This window comes from Phyllobates terribilis, unplaced genomic scaffold (genome assembly GCF_046119375.1).
Source record: "Phyllobates terribilis strain yellow unplaced genomic scaffold, ASM4611937v1 Scaffold_1__5_contigs__length_1240528914, whole genome shotgun sequence".
NCBI lineage: Eukaryota > Metazoa > Chordata > Amphibia > Anura > Dendrobatidae > Phyllobates > Phyllobates terribilis.
Window position 1 is genome coordinate 566,356,099 of NW_027362761.1, and position 24,212 is coordinate 566,380,310.

The 24,212-nt window shown below is 46.0% G+C and overlaps 1 protein-coding gene across 4 annotated transcripts in view; it reads right to left on the bottom strand.

Annotated features, from left to right (window-relative positions):
• The window catches only part of ZNF532 (zinc finger protein 532), a 66,041-nt gene that overhangs the window by 8,895 nt on the left and 32,934 nt on the right, over positions 1-24,212 (bottom strand). For all 4 annotated transcript variants that reach the window (XM_073680779.1, XM_073680790.1, XM_073680788.1 and 1 more), the window contains 4 exons: positions 23,761-23,942; positions 23,489-23,665; positions 9,724-9,886; positions 8,332-8,616 (listed from right to left, as the gene is read on the bottom strand). In XM_073680779.1, the coding sequence (XP_073536880.1) occupies positions 8,332-8,616; positions 9,724-9,886; positions 23,489-23,665; positions 23,761-23,942 (807 nt within the window). The remainder of the gene's footprint in view (positions 1-8,331; positions 8,617-9,723; positions 9,887-23,488; positions 23,666-23,760; positions 23,943-24,212) is intronic.

Sequence of the window (24,212 nt, forward strand, 5' to 3'; positions counted from 1 at the left end):
GAAGCGCCCAGTAATCAGGACAATAGCTGCATAACATTCCGTATGGGTAGTTAAAAAGAGTCTGTTTTAAAGAATTCCTCTCACAAACTTTTTTCCCCTAAACGTGTGCTTATGTGTATGTAATGTGGTGTTAGTGTGATAATACTCATCTATCGGTCTTTCCAGGATCCAGTGCTGCTCGGCTTCTCTTCTGAGTGACATCACCACTCTTCATACTCTCTGGCTGATTCTATGCCTCAGTCGGAAGTCTCTTTTACAATGTAAGCTTATGGAGCCTAGATCTGACACTCCATAGGCTCATATTGTAAAAACCAGGAGAGTCTGAAGGGCGCTGACGTCACTCAGAAAAGAAGGGAACAGCACAGGATACCGGAGAAATTGGCGATGGATGAGTAGATTAACACACTACAGTACATACACATATATACAGGTTTTGGGAGGGGGAAATTTCATGGAAGGGCTTCTTTAAGAAAGTTGCAGTTCTTGCAATTGGAAGTTCTTAAAAAAAAAAAAGAAAAATGAAAATAACTGTATAAAGTGAGTCTGTCACCCCCAATATGCCTTTTAGACTAACAATACAGTGATACATGATTGAGAAAATAACTTTTAATCCATATGCCAATGACGGGGCTTCATTCCACCGTTGCACCGCCTCAATTTGCATCTTGGGGACTCTCCTAGCTTGTGATGGACAGCGCTCACTCCTAGAGCAAACGCTGCCCTACACGCGTGCACTGATGTTGGCTGTGCTGGCAGCCCACACACACACACATATATATATATATATATATATACACACATACACACACACACACACACACACACATTGGTTGGGCGCGTTCTTCTAACCAGCTATCTGCGAATGACGCTCACTGAGCTCCTTGGTATATGAGTGGCATCAGTGGAGAGGAACCAGGCAAGAGCGCTGCCAACAAATCCAGTATTAATGTGCATGCCCGTGCACACACACGGGTCATGGTTCGTTCTAGAGTAAGCGCTGTCCATCCCAAGCTAGGGCAGTCCCCAAGACGTAAATTGAGCAGGTGTAGCGGTGCACCCAGCTCATGGCCATGCCGTGGGAGCACCAAAGACCCTGATTTGCATGTGTATTAAAAATTATTTTCACAAGCGCTGCACCAGTAAAGAAAAAAAATAAACTACTCAACCCGACTTATTGATCATGCATTGAAAAAAACTAAAGCCAGCCATCCACATTACATAGCTGTTGCCCAAATGATCGTTTTGGCTTGGCCAAAATCTCCTGTATTCTGTCAAGACTCCTCTGGTAGCAGTTTATCTCATGGAGAACTTTAGGATCAGGCCATTGGAAATCCTACAGGCAGCATCCTTCCCTCTCACAGATTTCTGCATTTTCTCTAACACAGAATTCCTCCATATCCAGCATGTAACTGCTTCTATACTCTGTTCCTTTTTATTCTCCGCCCCACCCGGATTACTCTTTTACTACTGCAGTGCCACTGATGACTATGTTTGACACCGCGTCACATCTATAGCCGGCAGGTTATTATTATTGCTTCGATCGACACATTTATACTCTGAGTGTGATGATATTGAAGCTTCATCTTATGATCATCATTCTGATCAATGATATTATTATGTTTCTATATATGCTGTTTATTAAATGTTATTCCTAATATTGTAGTTTTGGAGTGCACCGCTCCCCTCCCTTGCACTGGCTTCCTGGTTGCAGGGGAGCAGTGCGCTCCTAAATTATTGACAGTGCACTCCTAAGAATTGACAGCTTTACCTCTGCAGCATCAAAAAAGAGCAGAGACACTGAAGCCATCCAGATTCAGAGATCTGGCCAGCTTCAGAGTAGCCCTTACAAGCTCCACAACAAAGAGCTTGCTAGTTTGTGCTCTTTGTCTAGGACAAGGAGAGTGTGAAAAGTACCAGACGGAGGAGTCTATGGCTGACAGCGAGCGGGAGTGCTAATGGTAGGTACTTTATGGGGAAACAAGTGGCAGGCTTGGTATCCAGGCATCTGGCATTGGGTGCATCCTTAACTAACCATGTATTAGGACATCTGTAGTAGACAATGAATAAGGGCAAAGGGAGGAAGGGCCATAGGAGTCATCTAAGGCGCTGTTACTTTCCTACTTTATCATTTAGGCCACGTCCAGTATTCGGTCAGTATTTTACATCAGTATTTGTAAGCCAAAACCAGGAGTGGAACAATCAGAGGAAAAGTATAATAAAAACACATCACCACTGCTGTATTTATCACCCATTTCTGGTTTTGGATTACAAATACTGATGTAAAATACTGACCAAATACTGAATGTGTGAACGTGGCCTTATAGTAACTATTACAGAGCGTTGGGTAATATGTGTGGCATATTTTATAGTGTATATAAATTGATTATATGGGGCCCATCAGCTGAACCTGGATATGGAAGAGATGAATGAAAAATTGATATCTCACTGAGAACTATTAAAAGGGAATCTGTCAGAAGGATTTTACATCTCAAGCAATTTACAGTATATGCACATGTAGCTCTTTAAAAGCCAAGTCCAGCAACACCATTACATGGCCTGGCCATTCCTCTGTTACAGAGAAATCAGCATTTGAATTAATATGCAAATGAGGCTGAAGAGCTATAGTAGATCCGAAACCTCTGTCACTCCAGCTCTATTTCCTGCCCACCGTTGTCTCCTTTTGCATGACTAACAGCCTCTACGCTGTGCGTATTCAGGCAAAGAAGCTGTCAGTCAAGCAGGAGGCGGCGGAGCTGGGTGGGGAATAGACCTGGAGTGACAGAGGCTTCAGATCTATCATAGCTCTCCAGCCTCATTTGCATATCAATTCAAATGCTGATTTCTCAGTAACGGAGGAACGGATTGGCCATGTTAAGGTATTGCTGGACTTGTCTTTGAAAGAGCTACATGAGCATATGAATAGTTTGGGGAGTGTGGGGTGTGTGAAATCCTGCTGACAAATTCTCTTTAAAGCTGAAAAATGAGAAATTGCCTCATTTTCCTCTAGTTGCAGTGAATGTGTAGAAGTGACGGCTCCTGTTATACATTGTGTTGTATGACCCCTCTTCTATCCTCAGCTGAACTGATTTTACCCCCTTCTGTTTCTCAGCCCTGGTAGGGGTCCTGCTATGGAGGATTGGTTACTTTAGATGGTACTTGATGCATCTCGTTAATTCTGTTCTCGTCTGGCCTCGTAAGATCTAGGTCAGAGTCTACCTTCTTCCCTTAGGCTTCTTTATAGTCTATAAACCCCCGCCACCCTCTGAGAATCACACTGCTTTCCTACGTTTTGTACTTTTGGACTGGATACGGTGGCACGGCGGCGGTACTTTCTTCACAAGCCGCGAGTCTCTGTCTGAAGTCTATCTGGAATGAGAGACTTGGAAGACATCATCTAAGACTTTGCTTTGTAGCTCAGTGGTGAGCTCATGTCTCACCTCTCTCTTTCTCGCCGGCACTTAGATCTCTATTGGCTTTTACTCGGCTTTTAGATGGTGAATAAAGGTATTTCATAAAAGATTAAGCAGCACTTTAGCGCTGCAGCTGTTATATCCTGCGTGATGTCTCTAAACTCGCAGGGCTACATGTAAATCCTTTAAAAGTTTTATTTATTTTATTTTTATTTTTTTAGCAAATTTATTTCTGCTCCTTTGATTATTAACACCAGCGATTCTCAGTCAACTTTCAGAAAAGTCCATTTTAACTCTACGGTTTACCATTTGGGACCCTACTGGACTAAATTAGAGGCTTGCAAAAAAAAAAAAAAACATTTGCAATCCTTTTAAGTGGTTGTCCAAGACTTTAATGTTGATGACTTTTCCTTAGGATAGGTCATCAATATGAGATCGTTGGGGGTCCGACACCTGGCACCCCCAAAGATCAGCTGTCACTATATCCGAAAGCTGCTGGGAATACATCGGATACGGAGTCAGAACCCCTCAGCTCCCATTTACTTCAATAGGAGCTTCTCTTGTATTGAGGCCACTTCTCCAACCTCTTAGCTGTGACCTGGGCACCTGGGACCTCCCCAGAAGGGGAGGGGAGGAGTGACATCACACACATGTCAGCAGACCCCACCCACATTTACAGCAGTCGTAATGTGAGCACACTAAGTTTTCATGGCAAATAGAAGCTGCTCCCCTCTAGTGTTTAAAAGTGGAAATACCAAACCTTTTTTAATTATTTTTCAGATTTTAATTAATTAAAAACAAATGATAATATTTAAAAAAAAACAAAAAAACAACACATTACTTTAAATTTTTTCAATTGTTGAAAAATATTTTTTTTCATGGCACCTTCCCTTTAATGACCTATCCCAACATCAAAGTCCTGGACAACATCCTTAATGTGTGCCGTCTACTTGCTCCTTATTCTTCATTTAATTTGCACATTTTTGTAAATTTTAAACTCTATTTTACGTATTCGCTTTTTCTTCTCTTCTGTTTGCCATTATGGGCAACGTTTGGGTTCACAATTGCGACCTTTTTTTAAAAAGAGTCCCCAAAAATTTTTTCACATTTGTATTCCAGCCTTTTTCCTGGGACGATTTTATATACGTCTGAAATTTTTGCTCAAATTTTGCAACAATTTACAACAACGTGCAACTTTTTTTTTGGCGCTAAACGGACGCAAAAAAAAAAAAGTTTGAGGACAAAATTAAAAAGCTTTTTTTTATTTTGCATAAGATTCATGAAAAAAAGAGTGCGCCATTTTGAAAAAGTTGGTGCAAAAAATAAAAAGAAAGTCAACAAATACCACAAGACGAAGAAAGAAAAGTGACTTAAAAAGGGAACCTGACAGCTGATACATGCTGCCCGATCCACATGGGCACATTAGAGAAGTGCAAACATGACAGCTCTTCCTTCTCTTCGCCTTGAAAGATTTATTAGGGAGATGTTTTGTAGGGAGCAGGAAGGAACGAGCGCCGCGCACACCTGTCATATCCAGGGATGCCGCTTTGTTGCTTTATACGTTGTTTTGTGTTCTTCACATCTAATTTACGAAAGTAAGACGAGTGCACGGAGTCGCGAGCGGAACGTGGATCAAAGCTCTACTCCGAAGCCAGAAAATATGATGCCCCGATATAATTTATTAAAGAAAAGATTAAAGAGGAACGAGTCCTACACTTGTGACAACACTGGCTGAGGCCCAGAAGCCGGGACCCTGTGTAACAAGGTTTTCACCAAATCTAGCCCCGCATTTCTACCTTATTGTCACGGGTGTGTCAGGCGTGACAGACAGTCACTCTGGAGCCGGCTGCAGAAGGTCTCTGCAGAGATGTCATTGCAGACTCCTTCTTGATCCTCTCATCTCTTTGGTATTGTTGTATCCTTCTTCCTTTAGGACCCAGCAGCTACCTCCACCTTCTGCTGCTGATTGACACACCCTTGCTTGGTAGTTAAAAACTCTAAGTTTCTCCAAAGAGTCGCCTGTGATAGTTCTATGTACCTCTGTGTTGGCTTGGAGCACTAGCAGTTGGTTAGTTTCTTCTCTGGTGCCTTTGGGGGACAGTTGGCATTATCTGTATGGTGTCTGCTCAAGCTAAGTTTATCCCCTTTGTTTGTCTACATTGTTGTCTTTAGTTTGTAGTGGGGCTTGACTAGTGCTCACGCTGTCCCCTCCCTATCTAGGGCCTAGCTCTACGGACATTCAGGGCTTAGGTTCTTGCTCGACGATAGGTGTGGAACCTATATAGGGACGGTAGGGTAGGCAGGGTGATATTAGATCTGCCTAGGGGTCTCCACTCCCCCTTTCCCTAGTGTTTGGGCTTCCTTCCACTCTTCCCTTCGTGTTGCACTTAGTCTTTCCCTCATCTTCTGTGACACCACTCAGGAATGTTTGCCCCTCCTTTTTCCTTTCATGGTTGTGCACCATGATAATCACTAAAATAAAATGATGTCACACAATGTATACAAATATTGTCTTCAGAGAGGAAGAGAGCTTGGCAACCCTAAAAGTCAATATCGACCCTTTAAAGAGCCTCGCCACATGACTTGGGATCAGATGCCAAAAAACTCCATTTGCAGACACGTTTCAGGGTGTTGCCCCTCCACAGTGCAAAGCAGGAGATCTGATTTGGCTGGGTGAGAGGCCTTGGCACTCTCCACAAGGAGCAACGTCCCCCCTTAAACCACCAGTCAGAGGCGTCTCATCTAGCCAAATCAGATTTCCTGCTTTGCAATGAGGAGGGGAAAAACCCCAAAACATGTGTCTGCAAATGGAGCTTTTGGTTTGGTTTCTTATCCCAAGTCATGGGGAAAGGCTCGTTAAAGAGTCGATATTGACTTTTAGGATTTCCACATCCAATAGGTGGCACTAGAGATCAAGTTCTCTTCCTCTCTAAAGAGGCTATTTGCATATTTAGATTCCCAGGGGAGCGTTGCATGGCCTACAAGTCTCCTTACACTAGGAGAAACATTCCGCCTTAGATCCCCAGTCACACAGCTGATCCGAATAGGTAGATTTAATGCTTCCTTTCCAATGGTCCACTTAAGCAATGCCAAAATCTTCTTCTTGTGAAGTGACTAAAGTGCCGCTCTGTGTGAATAAGCATCATGTACAGGGTACAAGCTCTCCACAGGGGACATCACTTTGGGAATTTGATGAAGTACATGTTCCTAGACATCTAAAAATATATTCTAACATGTCTACGTCTACAAGTCAAGTCAGTAAGGTTATGTTCACATTTGAGTTAAAGTAAATCTGTCAGTGGGTTTTTACTATGTAATCTGAGAGCAGCATGATGTAGGGGAAGAGACCCTGATTTCAGCGATGTGTCACTTACTGGGCTGTGTTTTACTGGTTCATTATACTCTGTGTTTTAGCAGCAGGAGATTATCACGACAGGACTAGGTGTCTCGTGCCTCCTGGTCCAACTTCACCCCTAGCACTGATTACCAGCTTCCTGTCAATATACAGTGTACACAGGAAGCAGCCAATCAGTGGTGTGGGCGGGGCTATACACAGCTCAGCATTCAGAGCTCTGCTAGATCTGCAGCAGAGAAAACTAGGATTGTATCACAACTACTGCACCCAGTAAACCAAGTGATAGATCGCTGGAATCAGTATTGCAGCCCCTACATCATGCTGCTGTCAGATTACATAGCAAAAACTTGCTAACATATTCCTCTTCATTTTCAAGATCGTTGGTGATTGTGACATGCCATCACTGGATAAGGTGGGTATACCTCTTTAAATGGTCGGCACAATGTTTTATTTCAAATTTTACTTTTTCTTTCCTCTATTCAGTGACATATCAAGAAATCCGAGGCAGTAGGCCCTATAGCGAAGGTCCAGCTACCATTAAACAACCCATCAGGTTCCTGCGATCACATCTTGGGAGTCCAATGGGTAATCCCTCTGTTTAATCGCTTAGATGGAACGATCGCTGTTCACAGCGGCATCTAAGGGGTATAATTTCTGCAGTAGTTAACGCCGAGTGTCTGCTGTGCAAAACAGTCGGCATTTCTGCGAATGTCGGGTGAAGAAGACGCACGCCAAGCAGGGGATGGGGTTATTCGGCAACACACAGACCTGATAGCAGCGATGTGGTGGTACATCATTGCTTCTTGTCACAAGCTCAACCAATGTCATGGCTGTTCAGGTCTATCATTCTCTGTTATCAGCTATTGCTAGCTGGGGATTGACTGACGGGGACCTTATGATCACTACTAGGCCTCATGAATGTGTAGGATGAGATCAGTGGCTCGAGTCCTTAGAAGACAGGGTTACTCTGGGGATCGACTGATGGGAGGACCCTATAATCACTACTAGACCTCATGAATGTGTAGGATGAGATCAGTGGCTCGAGTCCTCGGCAGATGGGGTCACTCTGGGGATCGACTGATGGGAGGACCTTATGATCACTACTAGACCTCCTGAATGTGTAGGATGAGATCAGTGGCTCGAGTCCTTAGCAGACAGGGTTGCTCTGGGGATCGACTGATGGGAGGACCCTATAATCACTACTAGACCTCATGAATGTGTAGGATGAGATCAGTGGCTCGAGTCCTTAGCAGACAGGGTTGCTCTGGGGATCGACTGATGGGAGGACCCTATAATCACTACTAGACCTCATGAACGTGTAGGATGAGATCAGTGGCTTGAGTCCTCGACAGATGGAGTCGCTCTGGGGATCGACTGATGGGAGGACCCTATATGCACTACTAGACCTCATGAATGTGTAGGATGAGATCAGTGGCTCTAGTTCTCGGCAGATGGAGTCGCTCTGGGGATCAACTGATGGGAGGACCTTATGATCAGTACTAAAGCTCATGGATGTGTAGGATGAGATCAGTGGCTCAAGTCCTAGGCAGATTAGGTCGGTCTTACCTTCCCGTGCTCCTTCCTCATGTGTGATATATAGACCTCTCTCTGGTTGAATAGCTGATCGCAGTCCCAGCAGGTCCAGCCCGGTTTTGCACTTTTTTTCACCAGTTGGTTGGTCTTCTTTTCAGAGACAGTGGCTTTCTTTTCCGGTTTCTCAGTCCCATTCACAGGCTTCGCTTCTTCCTTGCTGGGGCTGTTGGAGTTCTGGGTGGTGGGCTTGGTGCTTAGAGGTAAATTAGTTCCAATTTTCGGAGGACCTTCCACGCTCTTCAATGTCCCATGCATAGACTACAACGCAAATGAAGCCAAGGTTAGACGTTATAGCAAGCAGGGATTCTCCAGGTAAATGTATAATCCCACAAATGAGCTTAAAGGGGTTTTCCATTTTTCAGAAAACCACTCTTCCGCAGCCGCATTTTGCTTTGAAACTATCTTTACTCCCCCTCCCCGGGTGTAGCAATGAGTCTCTGTCGCTGGTCCCGGTTTCTGTTATGGTCTGAAGTGCTGACATCACGTTGACAACACTGAAGTCAATCAGTAAACTCATGTTTTCTACTTTGAGTTTTATTTTAAAACAAACTGCGCTTGGGGACGGGGTTTCCTTAAAACTGAAAAATTCTTTAAAAGAAGAGAGAGACCTATGGGGACATTTTTATTTACCTAAATGCTTTTTATACTGGGTTTCATAAAAAAAAAAAAATTGCACTTCATTTTCCTGCACAATGCTGGCTGCAGAATGAGCTAACCAAGAATTCATCAGTGAGCTTGTTCTGACAGGGAGTTTGTAACTCTTTTATCTGTTTTTTTTTTCTCTGAGCTCCTCTCAGCTGATTTATGACCATAAACTTCAGCTCAACTTTAATGCGTTCTGAGGTCATAAATCAGCTGAAAAGAGCTCAAAAGACGACAGATAAGAGAATAAGAAACTCCCAATCAAAACAAGCTCACTGATGGAGTCTAAGATAACTCATTCTGCAGCCGGCAATAGACAATGTGAGACGTAGACTATAAAAGGCAAACTGTAAGATTTTTAATGAAACCAGAATTTTTGGCTTTTAATTGCTGACTGCAGAGTGAGTTAACTGAGAATCCTTCAGTAAACTCATTCTGACAGTCCAGTGTGAGAGTTTGAAACTTTTATCTGTCTTTGTCTGAGTTCGTCTCAGCTGATTTATAACAGCAGACCACATCAAAGTTGAATAAGGAAACAAAGAGCCTAAAAATTTTTTTTCAATGAAACCAAAAATTGGAAAAATTATTTTTAGCCCCAAATAAACAAAAAAAAAAGTCACCAAGCGATGGACAACCCCTTTAATGGCTGTCAAATCTACCATCCAAGAGACCTGTCTGACTCGTGAGGAATTACGTTCCCCACTATCGGGCTTTTTCTCATACCTTGATGTGATCCATCATCAGCTGCTTCTGTGCGTAGAGGAGGGAACAGTCTGGACACTTAAATACGGAGACTTTCTGGTGCTCGAGGTGCTGATCAAAGTGACGGTAGAGCAGCGGCTGCATCGTGAACACGGTGTCACACATGGAGCATTTGTAGATAATTCTAGAAAAAAAAGACAGAAAGAAAACTCAAGATTATGAGTGTCAATTTCAGGCATTCGCTCCACATCATACAGGGGATAAATGGGACAATACGACAAAGAAAAGCAGCAGCAGCATGGAGGATGCTATACAGCAGTACTGAGCAGTGTAGGTGTGAATCCAGCACTGGAGCAAAATAAATACTAGAAAACAGCTACATGGAGGACATTATAGAAGAGTACTGAGAAGTGTAGCTATGTGTCAGGATTCCTGTTGTCCTTCTGCAGTTTGACCATTAGTGGCTGCTATTGTTCACCTTAATTGTGCTTCAATTCCACTCCTTACCACTGGAGGCTTTTGCTGTGTTCTGCAATTGCCCTTTACTAAGATGACAGATTCTAAACCTGTGGAATCTATCTTATGTCCTGTTTGGGCCTACTTAAAGCCACATGGATCTCTCACTCATTGCTTGAGTATTGTATCTAGCTGTTTAGTCTAGTTCCAGTCTCCAGCTCCTGAACATTCTTACCCAGACTGTTCTCACCTATCTACGGATTGTTTCCTACAACTCCTTTGCTAACTCCAAGAACTTCTACTACCTACTACTATTTTCAGAGCGTATGAGGGGTTCAGAAAGCTGGGAAAAGAGGGGCGCGGGGAGGAGTAATTTCTCATAAGTGGAAAAAAAAACTGATTTCTCTGATAAGATATATTACAAAGTTTCTTATATTTGCTAGTACTATAGCTTTATGCAAAGTTTACTGAAGTGACAGTGACCATTCAAGGGGTCCCGAAGGCCCGTCTTCTACATAAGACGACTATAGATGGCACAAAGGCCTTCTTACATGAGTTATGTTGATGTCACAGAACTGCAAGAGCAAAGGAAATCCATCTTCAGCGATTAAACAAAATGTAAAAATGCTTTGGATGAAGAGGAAGGATGGTCGGCACTCCGACAGGTAAAATCAAATACTTTATATAGGAATGGTAAAGACAGTCTGACGCGTTTCTGGCACTGGAATTACGCCCTTAGACAAGCCTTTGCTATGACTAAGGGCGAAACTCCAGCGCCAGAAACGCGTCAGACTGTTTTTACCATTCCTATTTTTAAGATGACCCAATGAAGTATTTGATTTTTACATGTCGGAGTGCCGATCATCCCTCCTCTTCGTCCATTGTGTTTGCTGCAGTCACCAGCGGGACCGGCACCCTTCGGGAAAGCGCATTCTCATCGGTCTGGGATCCAACGTGGAAGCTCTCTGATCCTCCCCTTCGTTCCTCCTATATAAAAAGGCTTTATTCAAAATTCCGCGCAAAGAGAACACAACACAAGAGCAAAAAAATGCCACGCATTTCATATCACTTATGCCATGCAGAAGGATCATAAGTAATCCGAAATGCGTTGCATTTTCTGCTCTTATGTTGGGCTCTTTTTTCCGTGGAATTATGAATAAAGCCTTTTTACGTTACATTGGATCACAGAAGCTGGATTTCCTTTGCTCTTCACTACTATTGCATACAGGCCGTGGGATCTGTGCCCCTGTTGGTAAGTTAACTTGACTTTTCCCTTTTAGATTCCAGGGGCTTCAAGATATGCTTCTCTCTCCGTCTTTAGAAAAATCTAACTAGTATTGAAGGCAAAGACCGTGATATACTGATATATATATACACATACATACACATATCATATCTATCTATGTATATGCTGCAAAGCTCATCCCCCTCCTACACTGGCAGTCAGCGTTTTGCATCAATGTCAAATTGGTGGTGGTCCGACACCTGCTTCCCCCCTTCAGCTGTTTGCAGCACTGGCCGGATGTACACAGTATGCAAAGTCAGAATAGTGCAGCTCCATACATTGTGTAGTGGCCATTCATGGGTACTGCAGCTCCGCTGCTATTGAAGTGAATGTGATCTCCGCTGCAGTACAGAGCATGACCACTAGACAGCATATGTGTAGCATCGGCATCCCTGCCCTCTGCTAGGCAGGGACGCCGTCCCTCTCACCTCCGCGCTCCTCACGTGGGTCCCTCCAGCGCTCCTCTCTCTGTCGTCGCAGCGGCGTCTCTGCCCCATGTCAGACAGGGACACCGTCTCTCTCACCCCCCGGCTCCTGGCGCGGCTTCTCCCTGCGCTCCGTTCCCTGCTGTGGCCGGCGCGCGTTCCTCCTCCAGCAGAGTGCTTAGGGTGCGCGTGCGCGCACTCCCCCCCCTCTTAAAGGGACTGCGCGCGTCTTCCTAAAAAGTCCCCGGCCAATGGCCAGAGGACTTCCCACATTTAAGGCACCTCCTCCAAAATGGAGGTGCCCGAGCAACAGTTGTCGCACTGTGTCTTCACCTCTGCTTCAGCCCTCAGGTCCCTCCGCTAGCCTGTCTAGTCCAGCCTGATTCCTGCCTGTCACCTGTCTCCTACCTGCCGGCACCTGCTGTATCTCTCTACCTGCTTACCTGGAAGCACCTGCCAGCACCCGCTGAGTTTATCTACCTGCTTATCCGGAAGCACCCGCCAGCACCTGCTGCGGCTATCCACCTGCTTACCCGGAAGCACCTGCCAGTACCTGCCGTGTCTATCTACCCGCTGGGTTGAAGGTACCTGCCGTCTACCCAGAGACTGTCCCCGTCACTTGCCGTGACCTCCTGCCTGTCTACCCAGAGACTGTCCCCGTCACTTGCCGTGACCACCTGCCTGTCTACCCAGAGACTGTCCCCGTCACTTGCCGTGACCACCTGCCTGCTTACCCAGAGACTGTCCCCGTCACTTGCTGTGACTTCCTGCTTGCCTTCCCTGGGAGTTACCCACTTCCTTACAAGGACTTCCCCTTTGTATTGCAGCTCAGAGGTTCCACCTCCAGATCCGTTACAGTTTGCTCGGGCCATGGAACCCGGTGGCGCCCCAGCTCCCTCGCTCTTGGACCTATGCCATGAACTATCCCGTCAGAGGTCCCAACAGGAGTCCATCCTGAGCCACCTGCGTAATGTTAACTCCCGCCTGGACACACTGACTGCCTCATCGGGACCTGCTTCCAGTCACACGACTCCTACCCCGGCAGCGTCGCTGCCCATCAATACCATGGCATCCCTTCCCGGTCCCCGCCTATCCGCCTCACCTCGTTTTGGTGGAGACCCCGGCCTGGCACGAGGCTTCATTAACCAGTGCACCCTGCATTTCGAACTTTTGGCACACTAATTCACCACCAACCGGGCCAAAGTGGCCTTCATTATGTCCCATGTCACTGGGGAGGCACTGGCTTGGCTAAATCCCCTATGGGAGAGAGGAGACCCCCTGGTGTCCAACCTGCCAGCCTTTCTCACGGCTTTCCGGAAAGTCTTCGATGAACCAGGATGAAAGACCTCATCCGCCTCCTCTCTGCTACGCCTCCGCCAAGGGAGTCTCACCGTGGGCCAATATGCCATATGGTTCCGTACCCTTGCTTCCGAGCTTGCCTGGGATAACGAGGCCCTGGTGTCCGTCTTCTGGGAGGGCCTATCCGGCCGGATTAAAGATGAACTCGCCGGTCGGGACATTCCAACCTCCCTGGATGACTTAGTAACACTTGCCACCTGGATTGACATCCGGTTCCAGGAGCGTACAAAAGAGGTCACCCGTGAGAGGAGGTTTCCCCGCCTTGCTCCCACTTTCCAGAAACCCATCTCTTCCTCTGTAACTCCCCGGGCGCACTTGCCAGAGCCCATGCAGGTCGACCAGACCAAGATGGTCAAAACCCGTCAAGAGTCACGCCGTGCCGAGGGAAGCTGTTTCTACTGTGGCAGTAAGGAGCACCGGATCCGTTCCTGCCCGGAGAGGCCGGGAAACGCCAGTGTCTAGGATCGCTCGGAGAGGTCGTCCTAGACAAGAGTAAACCCCCTCCATCTCTGATGCTGTCGGTCTCTATCATCTGCGGGGAGAACCGCTACTTTGAACTAGCTCAACTCGATTCTGGAGCTGCCGGAAACCTCATTTCCCAGTCCCTGGTAGAGAAATACCGCATTCCCACTAAACCTTTGGCTGAACCCTTATCTGTCGCCTCCGTGGATGGAGGGCTCTTACCGCTAACCATCCAACTCATCACCGAACCCATAACTCTGCAGGTGGGAATGCTGCACTCTGAGAGGATCTTCTTCCATGTTCTACCTTGACTCTCTCACGCCCTTTTGTTAGGCCTTCCTTGGCTCCAGAGACATGCACCCGTGCTGAATTGGAAGACCGGAGAAGTCCTTCGCTGGGGGCAGGACTGTCATAAGACTTGTTTAGTTCCTGTTCGTCCTGCTCGTCCTTCTCCTACTCCAGCCAATCTACCCGGCCTACCGGTTCCTTATTGGTCTTATGCTGATGTTTTCAACAAGAAAGAAGCAGAGACATTACCTCCCCATAGACCATACGATTGCCCAATCGACCTGGTACCCGGCGCTACTCCACCCCGTGGGCGTATTTACCCGTTGTCCGCTGCCAAGACCCGGGCCATGTCTGAATATATCAAGGAAAATCTGGCCCGGGATTTATCCGGAAATCTACCTCCCCGGAGGGATCAGGCTTCTTCTTCGTTAAAAAGAAAGATGGCTCACTCCATCCCTGTATAGACTATAGAGGTCTTAACCAGATCACGGTGAAGAATAAATACCCCCTTCCGCTCATTCCTGAATTATTTGACCGTCTGAGGGGTGCCAGAATCTTCACCAAGCTGGATCTCCGTGGGGCGTATAACCTGGTCCGTATCCGTAGGGGGGATGAATGGAAGACGGCATTCAACACCCGGGATGGCCACTATGAATACCTCGTAATGCCCTTCGGCCTCTGTAATGCTCCCGCCGTCTTTCAAGAGTTGGTCAGTAAAATCTTCCGTGACCTTCTCTACTCCTGCGTGGTGGTGTACCTGGACGACATCTTGATCTTCTCTCCGGATCTTCCCACACACCGGAGGGACGTTCGTCAGGTCCTGCTCAAGCTCAGGCAGAACCACCTCTATGCAAAATTTGAGAAGTTCCTCTTTGAGCAGACCTCGCTTCCATTTCTGGGCTACGTCATCTCCCAGACCGGCCTACGAATGGATCCTGAGAAACTTTCTGCCATCCTGAAGTGGCCCCGACAGGAGGGGTTGAAGGCTATTCAGCGGTTCCTGGGCTTCGCCAATTACTACCGCCTCTTCATTCCGCACTTCTCTTCCCGGACTGCCCCTATCTCCGCGCTCACCCGTAAGGGCGCTAGTCCCAAAGAATAGCCGCCCGAGGCTGAAGAGGCCTTCCTTTCTTTGAAACAAGCTTTCTCCTCCGCTTCTGTGCTGCACCGTCCGGACTGCAACAAACAATTCTTCTTAGAAGTAGATGCTTCCTCCTCCGGAGCCGGAGCGGTGCTCACCCAAAAATCGCCATCCGGGAGAATGGTAACCTGCGGCTTCTTCTCCAAGCTCTTCTCCTCGTCTGAGCGCAATTATTCTATAGGAGACAGAGAATTGTTAGCCGTTAAATTGGCATTTCGGGGAGTGGCGTTACCTGCTCGAGGGGGCTCTTAACCCGGTAATAATTTATACGGACCACAAAAACTTGGCTTACCTCCAGAGTGCCCAAAGACTTAACCCGCGCCAGGCCCGATGGTCCTTGTTCTTCGCCCACTTTGATTTCATTCTTCATTTCCGCCCGACAGACAAAAATATCAAAGCCGATGCCTTGTCCCGATCCTTTCTGTTCTCCGATCTAGAGCAGGAGCCTAAGCACATCATCGACCCCGCCAAGGTAATGCAAGTGGCTCCCTTGGATCTGAATCGTCTTCCACCCGGTAAGACGTTCGTGACAGTACCTGATCATGAGAAGGTTCTGCACTGGGGACATTCGTCTAAGCTAGCCGGCCATGCTGGCCAAAAGAAGACCCTCCAGCTTATCGCCCGGCATTACTGGTGGCCTACCCTGCGCAAGGAGGTAATAGACTTTGTCTCGGCCTGTGCGTCCTGCGCCCGCAACAAGGTTCCTAGACATCTGCCAGCCGGCCGCCTTCTGCCTCTTCCCGTTCCTGCTGCCCCGTGGCAGCATATAGCCATGAACTTTATAACGGATCTCCCTGTCTCTGCTGGTTGTACGGTCATTTGGGTGGTCGCTGATCGCTTCTCTAAAATGGCCCACTTCATTCCCCTGCCAGGTCTTCGGTCTGCATCGGAGTTGGCTAAGGACTTTATTCATCATATTTTCCGTCTCCATGGTCTTCCTCTCCCCATCGTGTCCGATCGAAGGGTTCAGTTCACCTCTCGCTTCTGGAGAGCCACGTGTAAACTGCTGGGGGTCACCTTGGACTTCTCTTCTGCTTATCACCCACAGTTCAATGGTCAAGTAGAGCGGATCAACCAAATCTTAACCAGTTACCTCCGGCACTTTGTTAATGCCCACCATTCCGATTGGGTGGATCTTTTACCGTGGGCCGAATTCTCCTACAATAATCACGAGAGCGAATCCTCTTCCAAATCCCCGTTTTTTACAGTCTACGGCCAACATCCCCGGATCCCGTTTCCTGTCTCCGCCTCAGTGGACAACCCGGCCGCGGAATCTCTTGTTAGCGAATTCTCCACCATTTGGGAGAGTACCAGATCCGCACTTTTTCAGTCCTCCGAGCGGATGAAGAGACAGGCTGACAAGAGACGTCTGGATCCGCTCCAATTCCGTCCTGGAGATAAGGTCTGGCTCTCGTCCAAATATGTCCGGCTCAGGATTCCTTCCTACAAGTTAGGGCCCCGGTTCATCAGCCCACTGGAAGTTATCAAGCAAATCAACCCGGTGGCCTATAAATTGAAACTCCTGGCCAACTTGCGGATCTCCAACTCCTTCCATGTATCTCTCCTCAAACCCGTGGTACTTAACTCTTTTTCCAAGTCTTCAGGTACGCCTCCTGCTTCGGTTTCTGCTGAAAACGAGTTTGAGGTAGAGAACATTCTGGCCACCAAGAGGGTAAGAGGAAAGACCTTTTTTCTGGTGGATTGGAAGGGGTTTGGTCCTGAGGAGAGAACGTGGGAGCCCCGGGAGAACATCCATGCCCCGCTCATCCTTGATAAATTTCTTTCTGGCCTAAAGAAGAGGGGGCATAAAGGGGGGGGGGGGGGTACTGTAGCATCGGCATCCCTGCCCTCTGCTAGGCAGGGACGCTGTCCCTCTCACCTCCGCGCTCCTCACGTGGGTCCCTCCAGCGCTCCTCTCTCTGTCGTCGCAGCGGCGTCTCTGCCCCATGTCAGACAGGGACACCGGCTCCTGGCGCGGCTTCTCCCTGCGCTCTGTTCCCTGCTGTGGCCGGCGCGCGTTCCTCCTCCAGCAGAGTGCTTAGGGCGCGCGCGCGCGCACTCCCCCCCCTCTTAAAGGGACTGCGCGCGTCTTCCTAAAAAGTCCCCGGCCAATGGCCAGAAGACTTCCCACACTTAAGGCACCTCCTCCAAAATGGAGGTACCCGAGCAACAGTTGTCGCACTGTGTCTTCACCTCTGCTTCAGCCCTCAGGTCCCTCCGCTAGCCTGTCTAGTCCAGCCTGATTCCTGCCTGTCACCTGTCTCCTACCTGCCGGCACCTGCTGTATCTCTCTACTTGCTTACCTGGAAGCACCTGGCAGCACCCGCTGAGTTTATCTACCTGCTTATCCGGAAGCACCCGCCAGCACCTGCCGCAGCTATCCACCTGCTTACCCGGAAGCACCTGCCAGTACCTGCCGTGTCTATCTGCCCGCTGGGTTGAAGGTACCTGCCGTCTACCCAGAGACTGTCCCCGTCACTTGCCGTGTCCTCCTGCCTGTCTACCCAGAGACTGTCCCCGTCACTTGCCGTGACCACCTGCCTGCTTACCCAGAGACTGTCCCCGTCACTTGCTGTGACTTCCTGCTTGTCTTCCCTGGGAGTCACCCGCTTCCTTACAAGGACTTCCCCTTTGCATTGCAGCTCAGAGGTTCCACCTCCGGATCCGTTACAATATGGAGCTATTCTTTCTCTGTAAATTATGTATATCTGGAGCTATAAAAAGCTGATTAGTGCGGTCAGACCCCCATTGATCTGATAGTTTTGATCTTTCTTATAGATAGGTCGTCAATATATCTTATTCCTGCACATTCCCTTTAAAGGAGCTTTAGTTCTCTCTATTCAGTAGATCGTCAGGACTGTTTAGGATCAGATTGCTGCTAATGAAATATTGATGGTTTATTCTAAGCATAGGACATCGGTATATAAAAGCCCTAGAATAAACCCTTTTAGTTTGCTTAGTAAAGCTGAAAAAGTTTTTTCTCTGCTCCCAGGTGAAATCAAGTGTAATTGAGGTTGTAATAATGACATAATTACGGCGAAACGCGGAATCAATAATCATTTTACAACTTAGTTAAAAGCAGAACAATGTTTTTGCCTCCTGAAGAAAACAAAATATGATTTTATTTTCCTCCTATTAAATCGGCAAGTGTTTTCTCCCATCCAGAACATTTTAAGAGTTTTGCATTTTTTATAAAAGGAGAGAGAGAGAAACAATTAATGATGGATGAGCCCCATCCTCACCGTCCCTCATATAACCTGGAACGACAGAGTCTGCAAAGTCTCCCGGTCCTAGTGTAAGCTATCTTATGGGAAGGCCGCCTTAGAGAGGACCTGTCACCAGGTCAAAAGTGGCCAGTTTTTACTCTTATTTTATTCTCTCTGTTCCTCCGAATATTCAGGTTTGTTTGTTTTTTAAATCCGTCATACGTTCCAGAAATAAAGTCTCTTTTTTTTTATTATAATTGTTATGACGTTTACTAAGGGGGTGAGGCTCACAGGATCCTCGGGGGCGTGAATTTAGGGTGCGCTGCATAATTAACCTGTGAGCCCTGTCCCTTAGGTAAAGACCAATATGGCAGATTTGCAAAAAATAGATTACCCAGGGGAGCAAGAGGAATAAAAAAAGAGTAAAAACTTGACTCTTTAGACCTAGGGATAGGTTATCTTTAAAGGGATGTCAATCATGTCATCAGAAAATTACCTATTGTATAATCTGTTTTTTTGTGTTACATGTATTGTTTTTTATGTAATAATAACCTTTATTAAATAAAATTAGAAATCTAGCAATTTTCACACTGGCCACTGGTGCTTTTTTTAGACTCATACTTTGAAGAAAAGTTTTCAGCAGGCTCCTTATCATCAGAGACAGGCTTATACATGGGTAACACCTCTATACACAGCTGGTAACACAGGATCCACCAATCACAATAAGTGATATTCCAGCTTCCCCCTCCTTTTACAATGACCTTTTTACACGCTCATTAGACACTTCATAGCAAAAAGAGAGGGTCGGGATCTAACCAATGTGCCTAATGTACAGTACAGACCAAAAGTTTGGACACACCTTCTCATTTAAAGATTTTTCTGTATTTTCATGACTATGAAAATTGTACATTCACACTGAAGGCATCAAAACTATGAATTAACACATGTGGAATAATATACTTAACAAAAAAGTGTGAAACAACTTAAAATATGTCTTATATTCTAGGTTCTTCAAAGTAGCCACCTTTTGCTTTGATGACTGCTTTGCACACTCTTGGCATTCTCTTGATGAGCTTCAAGAGGTAGTCACCGGAAATGGTTTTCACTTCACAGGTGTGCCCTGTCAGGTTTAATAAGTGGGATTTCTTGCCTTATAAATGGGGTTGGGACCATCAGTTGTGTTGTGCAGAAGTCTGGCGGATACACAGCTGATAGTCCTACTGAATAGACTGTTAGAATTTGTATTATGGCAAGAAAAAAGCAGCTAAGTAAAGAAAAACGAGTGGCCATCAGTACTTTAAGAAATTAAGGTCAGTCAGTGCGAAAAATTGGACAAACTTTGAAAGTGTCCCCAAGTGCAGTTGCAAAAACCATCAAGCGCTACAAAGAAACTGTCTCACATGAGGACTGCCCCAGGAAAGGAAGACCAAGAGTCACCTCTGCTTCTGAGGATAAGTTTATCCGAGTCACCAGCCTCAGAAATCGCAGGTTAACAGCAGCTCAGATTAGAGACCAGGTCAATGCCACATAGAGTTCTGGCAGCAGACACATCTCTACAACAACTGTTAAGAGGAGACTTTGTGCAGCAGGCCTTCATGGTAAAATAGCTGCTAGAAAACCACTGCTAAGGACAGGCAACAAGCAGAAGAGACTTGTTTGGGCTAAAGAACACAAGGAATGGACATTAGAACAGTGGAAATCTTAGCTTTGGTCTGATGAGTCCAAATTTGAGATCTTTGGTTCCAACCACCGTGTCTTTGTGCGACGCAGAAAAGGTGAACGGATGGACTCTACATGCCTGGTTCCCACCGTGAAGCATGGAGGAGGAGGTGTGATGGTGTGGGGGTGCTTTGCTGGTGACACTGTTGGAAATTTATTCAAAATTGAAGGCATACTGAACCAGCATGGCTACCACAGCATCTTGCAGCGGCATGCTATTCCATCCGGTTTGAGTTTAGTTGGACCATCATTTATTTTTCAACCGGACAATGACCCTAAACAGACCTCCAGGCTGTGTAAGGGCTATTTGACCAAGAAGGAGAGTGATGGGGTGCTACGCCAGATGACCTGGCCTCCAGTCACCAGACCTGAACCCAATCGAGATGGTTTGGGGTGAGCTGGACCGCAGAGTGAAGGCAAAAGAGCCAACAAGTGCTAAGCATCTCTGGGAACTCCTTCAAGATTGTTGGAAGACCATTTCCGGTGACTACCTCTTGAAGCTCATCAAGAGAATGCCAAGAGTGTGCAAAGCAGTCATCAAAGCAAAAGGTGGCTACTTTGAAGAACCTAGAATATAAGACATATTTTCAGTTGTTTCACACTTTTTTGTTAAGTATATAATTCCACATGTGTTAATTCATAGTTTTGATGCCTTCAGTGTGAACGTACAATTTTCATAGTCATGAAAATACGGAAAAATCTTTAAATGAGAAGGTGTGTCCAAACTTTTGGTCTGTACTGTACATGTGGTTATTTCCCAAAACAAAAAGGAAGTTAAATAGAGTCTAAAAAGGCCCAGTGTGAAAATTGCAAAATGCCTATTTTTGTTTAATTTCAATTCAGATGCTATGTACAAAAAATGCCCCCCCCCCCCCAAAAAAAAGTTAACACAAAAACCTGAACTAATCTATAGGTCATCTTCTGATGATATCTTCCCTTTAACCCCATTTTTTAAGTTGAACTGGACACACAATTTAATAGTGGTTGCAACATGAAATAAAGCGTGAGGCGAGTGCTATTTTTTATATTGACTCTCCGTTGTGGAGGAATTAGCAATCAAGGTATTTGGCATCTAATGAGCTAATTTTTTTTTTTAAGTCCAAGTGGGTGTTATCAGACAGATTTCACTAGGGGCATGTACTTCTTATCCCTGTGTGATGCTGACCAATCATAAGGAGACAGCAACAGAGCAGAAAAAAAATACGCCCCCTCCATAGCTTAGGTTTCTCAGTGTATGAGATGTAATGATACAGCTCTGATCTCCTGGTCTCACCTCCTGAATGATTAGGAAATGCTGGGAGATTATAGCACAGATGACTTGCACCTTTCAGATAAAGTCCCAGTGGGGATGGGTGGGAGAGAAGTACAGAAAAGTTTAGCTGTGTCACATTACAAACTTGTAATCACTTTGTAGTGATAATACAACAAGCTACGCCTGTGAGAGACTCAATGATACCCAGTTCTGCTCTCACTATAGGGTGAAAACGAGATGCTCTGAGCAAAACAAACATAAGTGGGCAGTGTGGGAGAAGGGGCAGTACAGCAGAGCTGTAGAGGAGGAGAGCTGATATAAGGGTTTGTAATTTGACACAGCTAAACTCAGCTGCACTTTGTAATCATGATGGAGGTTAGACCAGGAGATCAGAGCTGTATCATTACATCTCACACACTGAGAAACCTAAGCTATGGTGGGGGCGTGTTCTTTTCCTGCTGTCTTGCTCCTTGCTTATGATTAGGCAACTCATACAGGGAGAAGTAGTTCATGCCCCCATTGAAAACTATCCGATAACACCCACTTGGACTTAGAAAAATAAATAACTTGTTTTGTGCCAAATACTTGGATAGCTAATATCTCCTCTGTGGAGAGGCTAAATAAAAAAAATGTTTTATTCCACTCAGCAGCCACTATTACATCCTGTGTCCAGTTTAATATGAAAAAATACATGAAAGGTCCAATTCAAGTGAATGTGATATGAAAAGTTATGTTTGTTAATGGCCACAGTGTGAATGTGCACCTACGCATTCAGGGCCGCCATCATGACATTATTGCCCTTACTGTTGTAGGGGGCCCAGTGAGCAGAAGTAAAGAGTGAGTGCCCGGACCTAGTCCGGAACTCCCTCATGTGCTTCTGTACACCAGGCCCCAAGGTATAATAATGCAGTCTGTCCCGGCGCACCGCCATTAGCGGCAAGTGTATGAGAGCAAATGATGATAAATTGAAGATGGGAGCAAGGACATGACATAATTAATTGGGGCAGAGGGGGGCATGTAAATAAAATTAATCGGCGGAGCGAGAGGTACAGAGTAGGGGGCATTGCGGTTGCAGGAGTGTGACTGGTGTTTTGGGGGAAAGAGTATAGGTTCTAATTAATTTATATATTTATTTGGTGGGGAAAGTGGTGATTTATAGTTAGTGGGGGTACAGTGGTGGATTACAATTTATATTTGGAATGGTGGGTTGCATAATAACTAATTATCTATTAATGGCGGGTGCACGTCTGAATTTAGCTGAGTAGAATCAAAGTTGAGGAAAAAGTAGGGAATGTGCTCTGAAAGCGGTGCTCTAGATAATGGTGCTATTTTATGCAGAGACGAGTCCTGGCTGGAAGACGTGATGGCGGTCTGTGCTGGATGAAGAAAAAAAGCGAATATGAAGGATTTCAACTAGAGATGTCACTGGTAAGTCAGTGTGTTACCTGTATACTTACACTATATACAGAGCTCCTGTGTATAATGTCACTGGTGATCCCTGTATTACCTGTACACTGACACTATATACAGAGCTCCTGTGTATAATGTCACTGGTGATCCCTGTATTACCTGTACACTGACACTATATACATAGCTCCTGCGTATAACGTCACTGGGGATCACTGTATTACCTGTACACTATATACAGAACTCCTGTGTATAATGGTACTTATGGTAATATTAGTATTGTATTTTTTTAATAATGATCAGTATTGTAGTATGCAGTCACTATGTGGTGGTAATATGTGGTCTAGTCATGGTCGGAAGTGGAGGATGTGGTGCAGAAGTGGAGTTTTTCCAAGAGTGGGTGGTGGGACCGTGGAAGGTTCGAGGGGTGAAGGCGGAGCTGGGGTGGAGCCTGGACGGAGTCTCAAGGGGGCCCGAAATTCTTGGTGGCAGCCCTATACACATTGCACTTATATCAACATGTGTTCCAGCTCATTTTTTTGGTGATGATCATATGAATTGCATATAGTCTATAGCACATCCTTGCTGTTTACATGGGAAGATGAGCTGATGACAACGATTATTTCTATGCTGTAAAAAAAATATTCAAACAGCCGACGATCGATCTTTTTTGTCGGCTCATCATTGACATGTTGACTGTGACGAAAAGTAATTGTTGCATGGTATGTTCAGCTCAGCTTCATCTATACAGATTTACAAAAAAAAAAAAGATGCAGAATACATTACTTGGGTTCTCCGATCTTCACCCCTGGGTGCTGGGTGTATGCATGGGAGTGGGTGCTGGGAGCCGATTTAAATGCCATGGGGCAGATAGGACATTTGTAGAAGACTTCACAATGAGAGCCTTGAATGTGACACTTCAGAGCAGCGATCTCTGAGTACACCACATTGCAATGAATACACCTGAATGGGAAGAAAACAAAAAAGGGAAAAATTGTATGAGCTAGACTGAAGCGTTGCTCTCCAGATACGTTTTCTAGAAAGAAAGGTAAACTTACCGGAAGCCGATCCTGCGGGTGTAGTGCAGGCAGTTCTTGGTGATGTGAGTCTGATAATGTGCAGACCTGCAGATGGCGCCGCACTCGGGGCAGGTGTAGGGGGACTTGTGCTGATGGATGCGCTGGTGACACGTAAAACTGCACTGGTTCGGTAGCAGCATCATACAGACACTGCATGTCTTCTGCAAAACAAAGGACCCCAAGAACTAACGCTTAGATATCCGCTTTTAAAGGGAAATTACTTATTATTATTATTATTAGGGTGCTTTCACATTGCGTTTTGACACCCGTTCGTTGGCCCTATTGGGGCTTACGTCTGGACCCGCACAAAACAGGATTCGGACGTATGCGCCGACGGGGCCATAGACAATAACGGTGCCGGCAGAGCGAACATGTGCTCTGCCGTGCATCATTTTCAGGCATGTATGCCTACTGGAGGCGGACACTCAAAC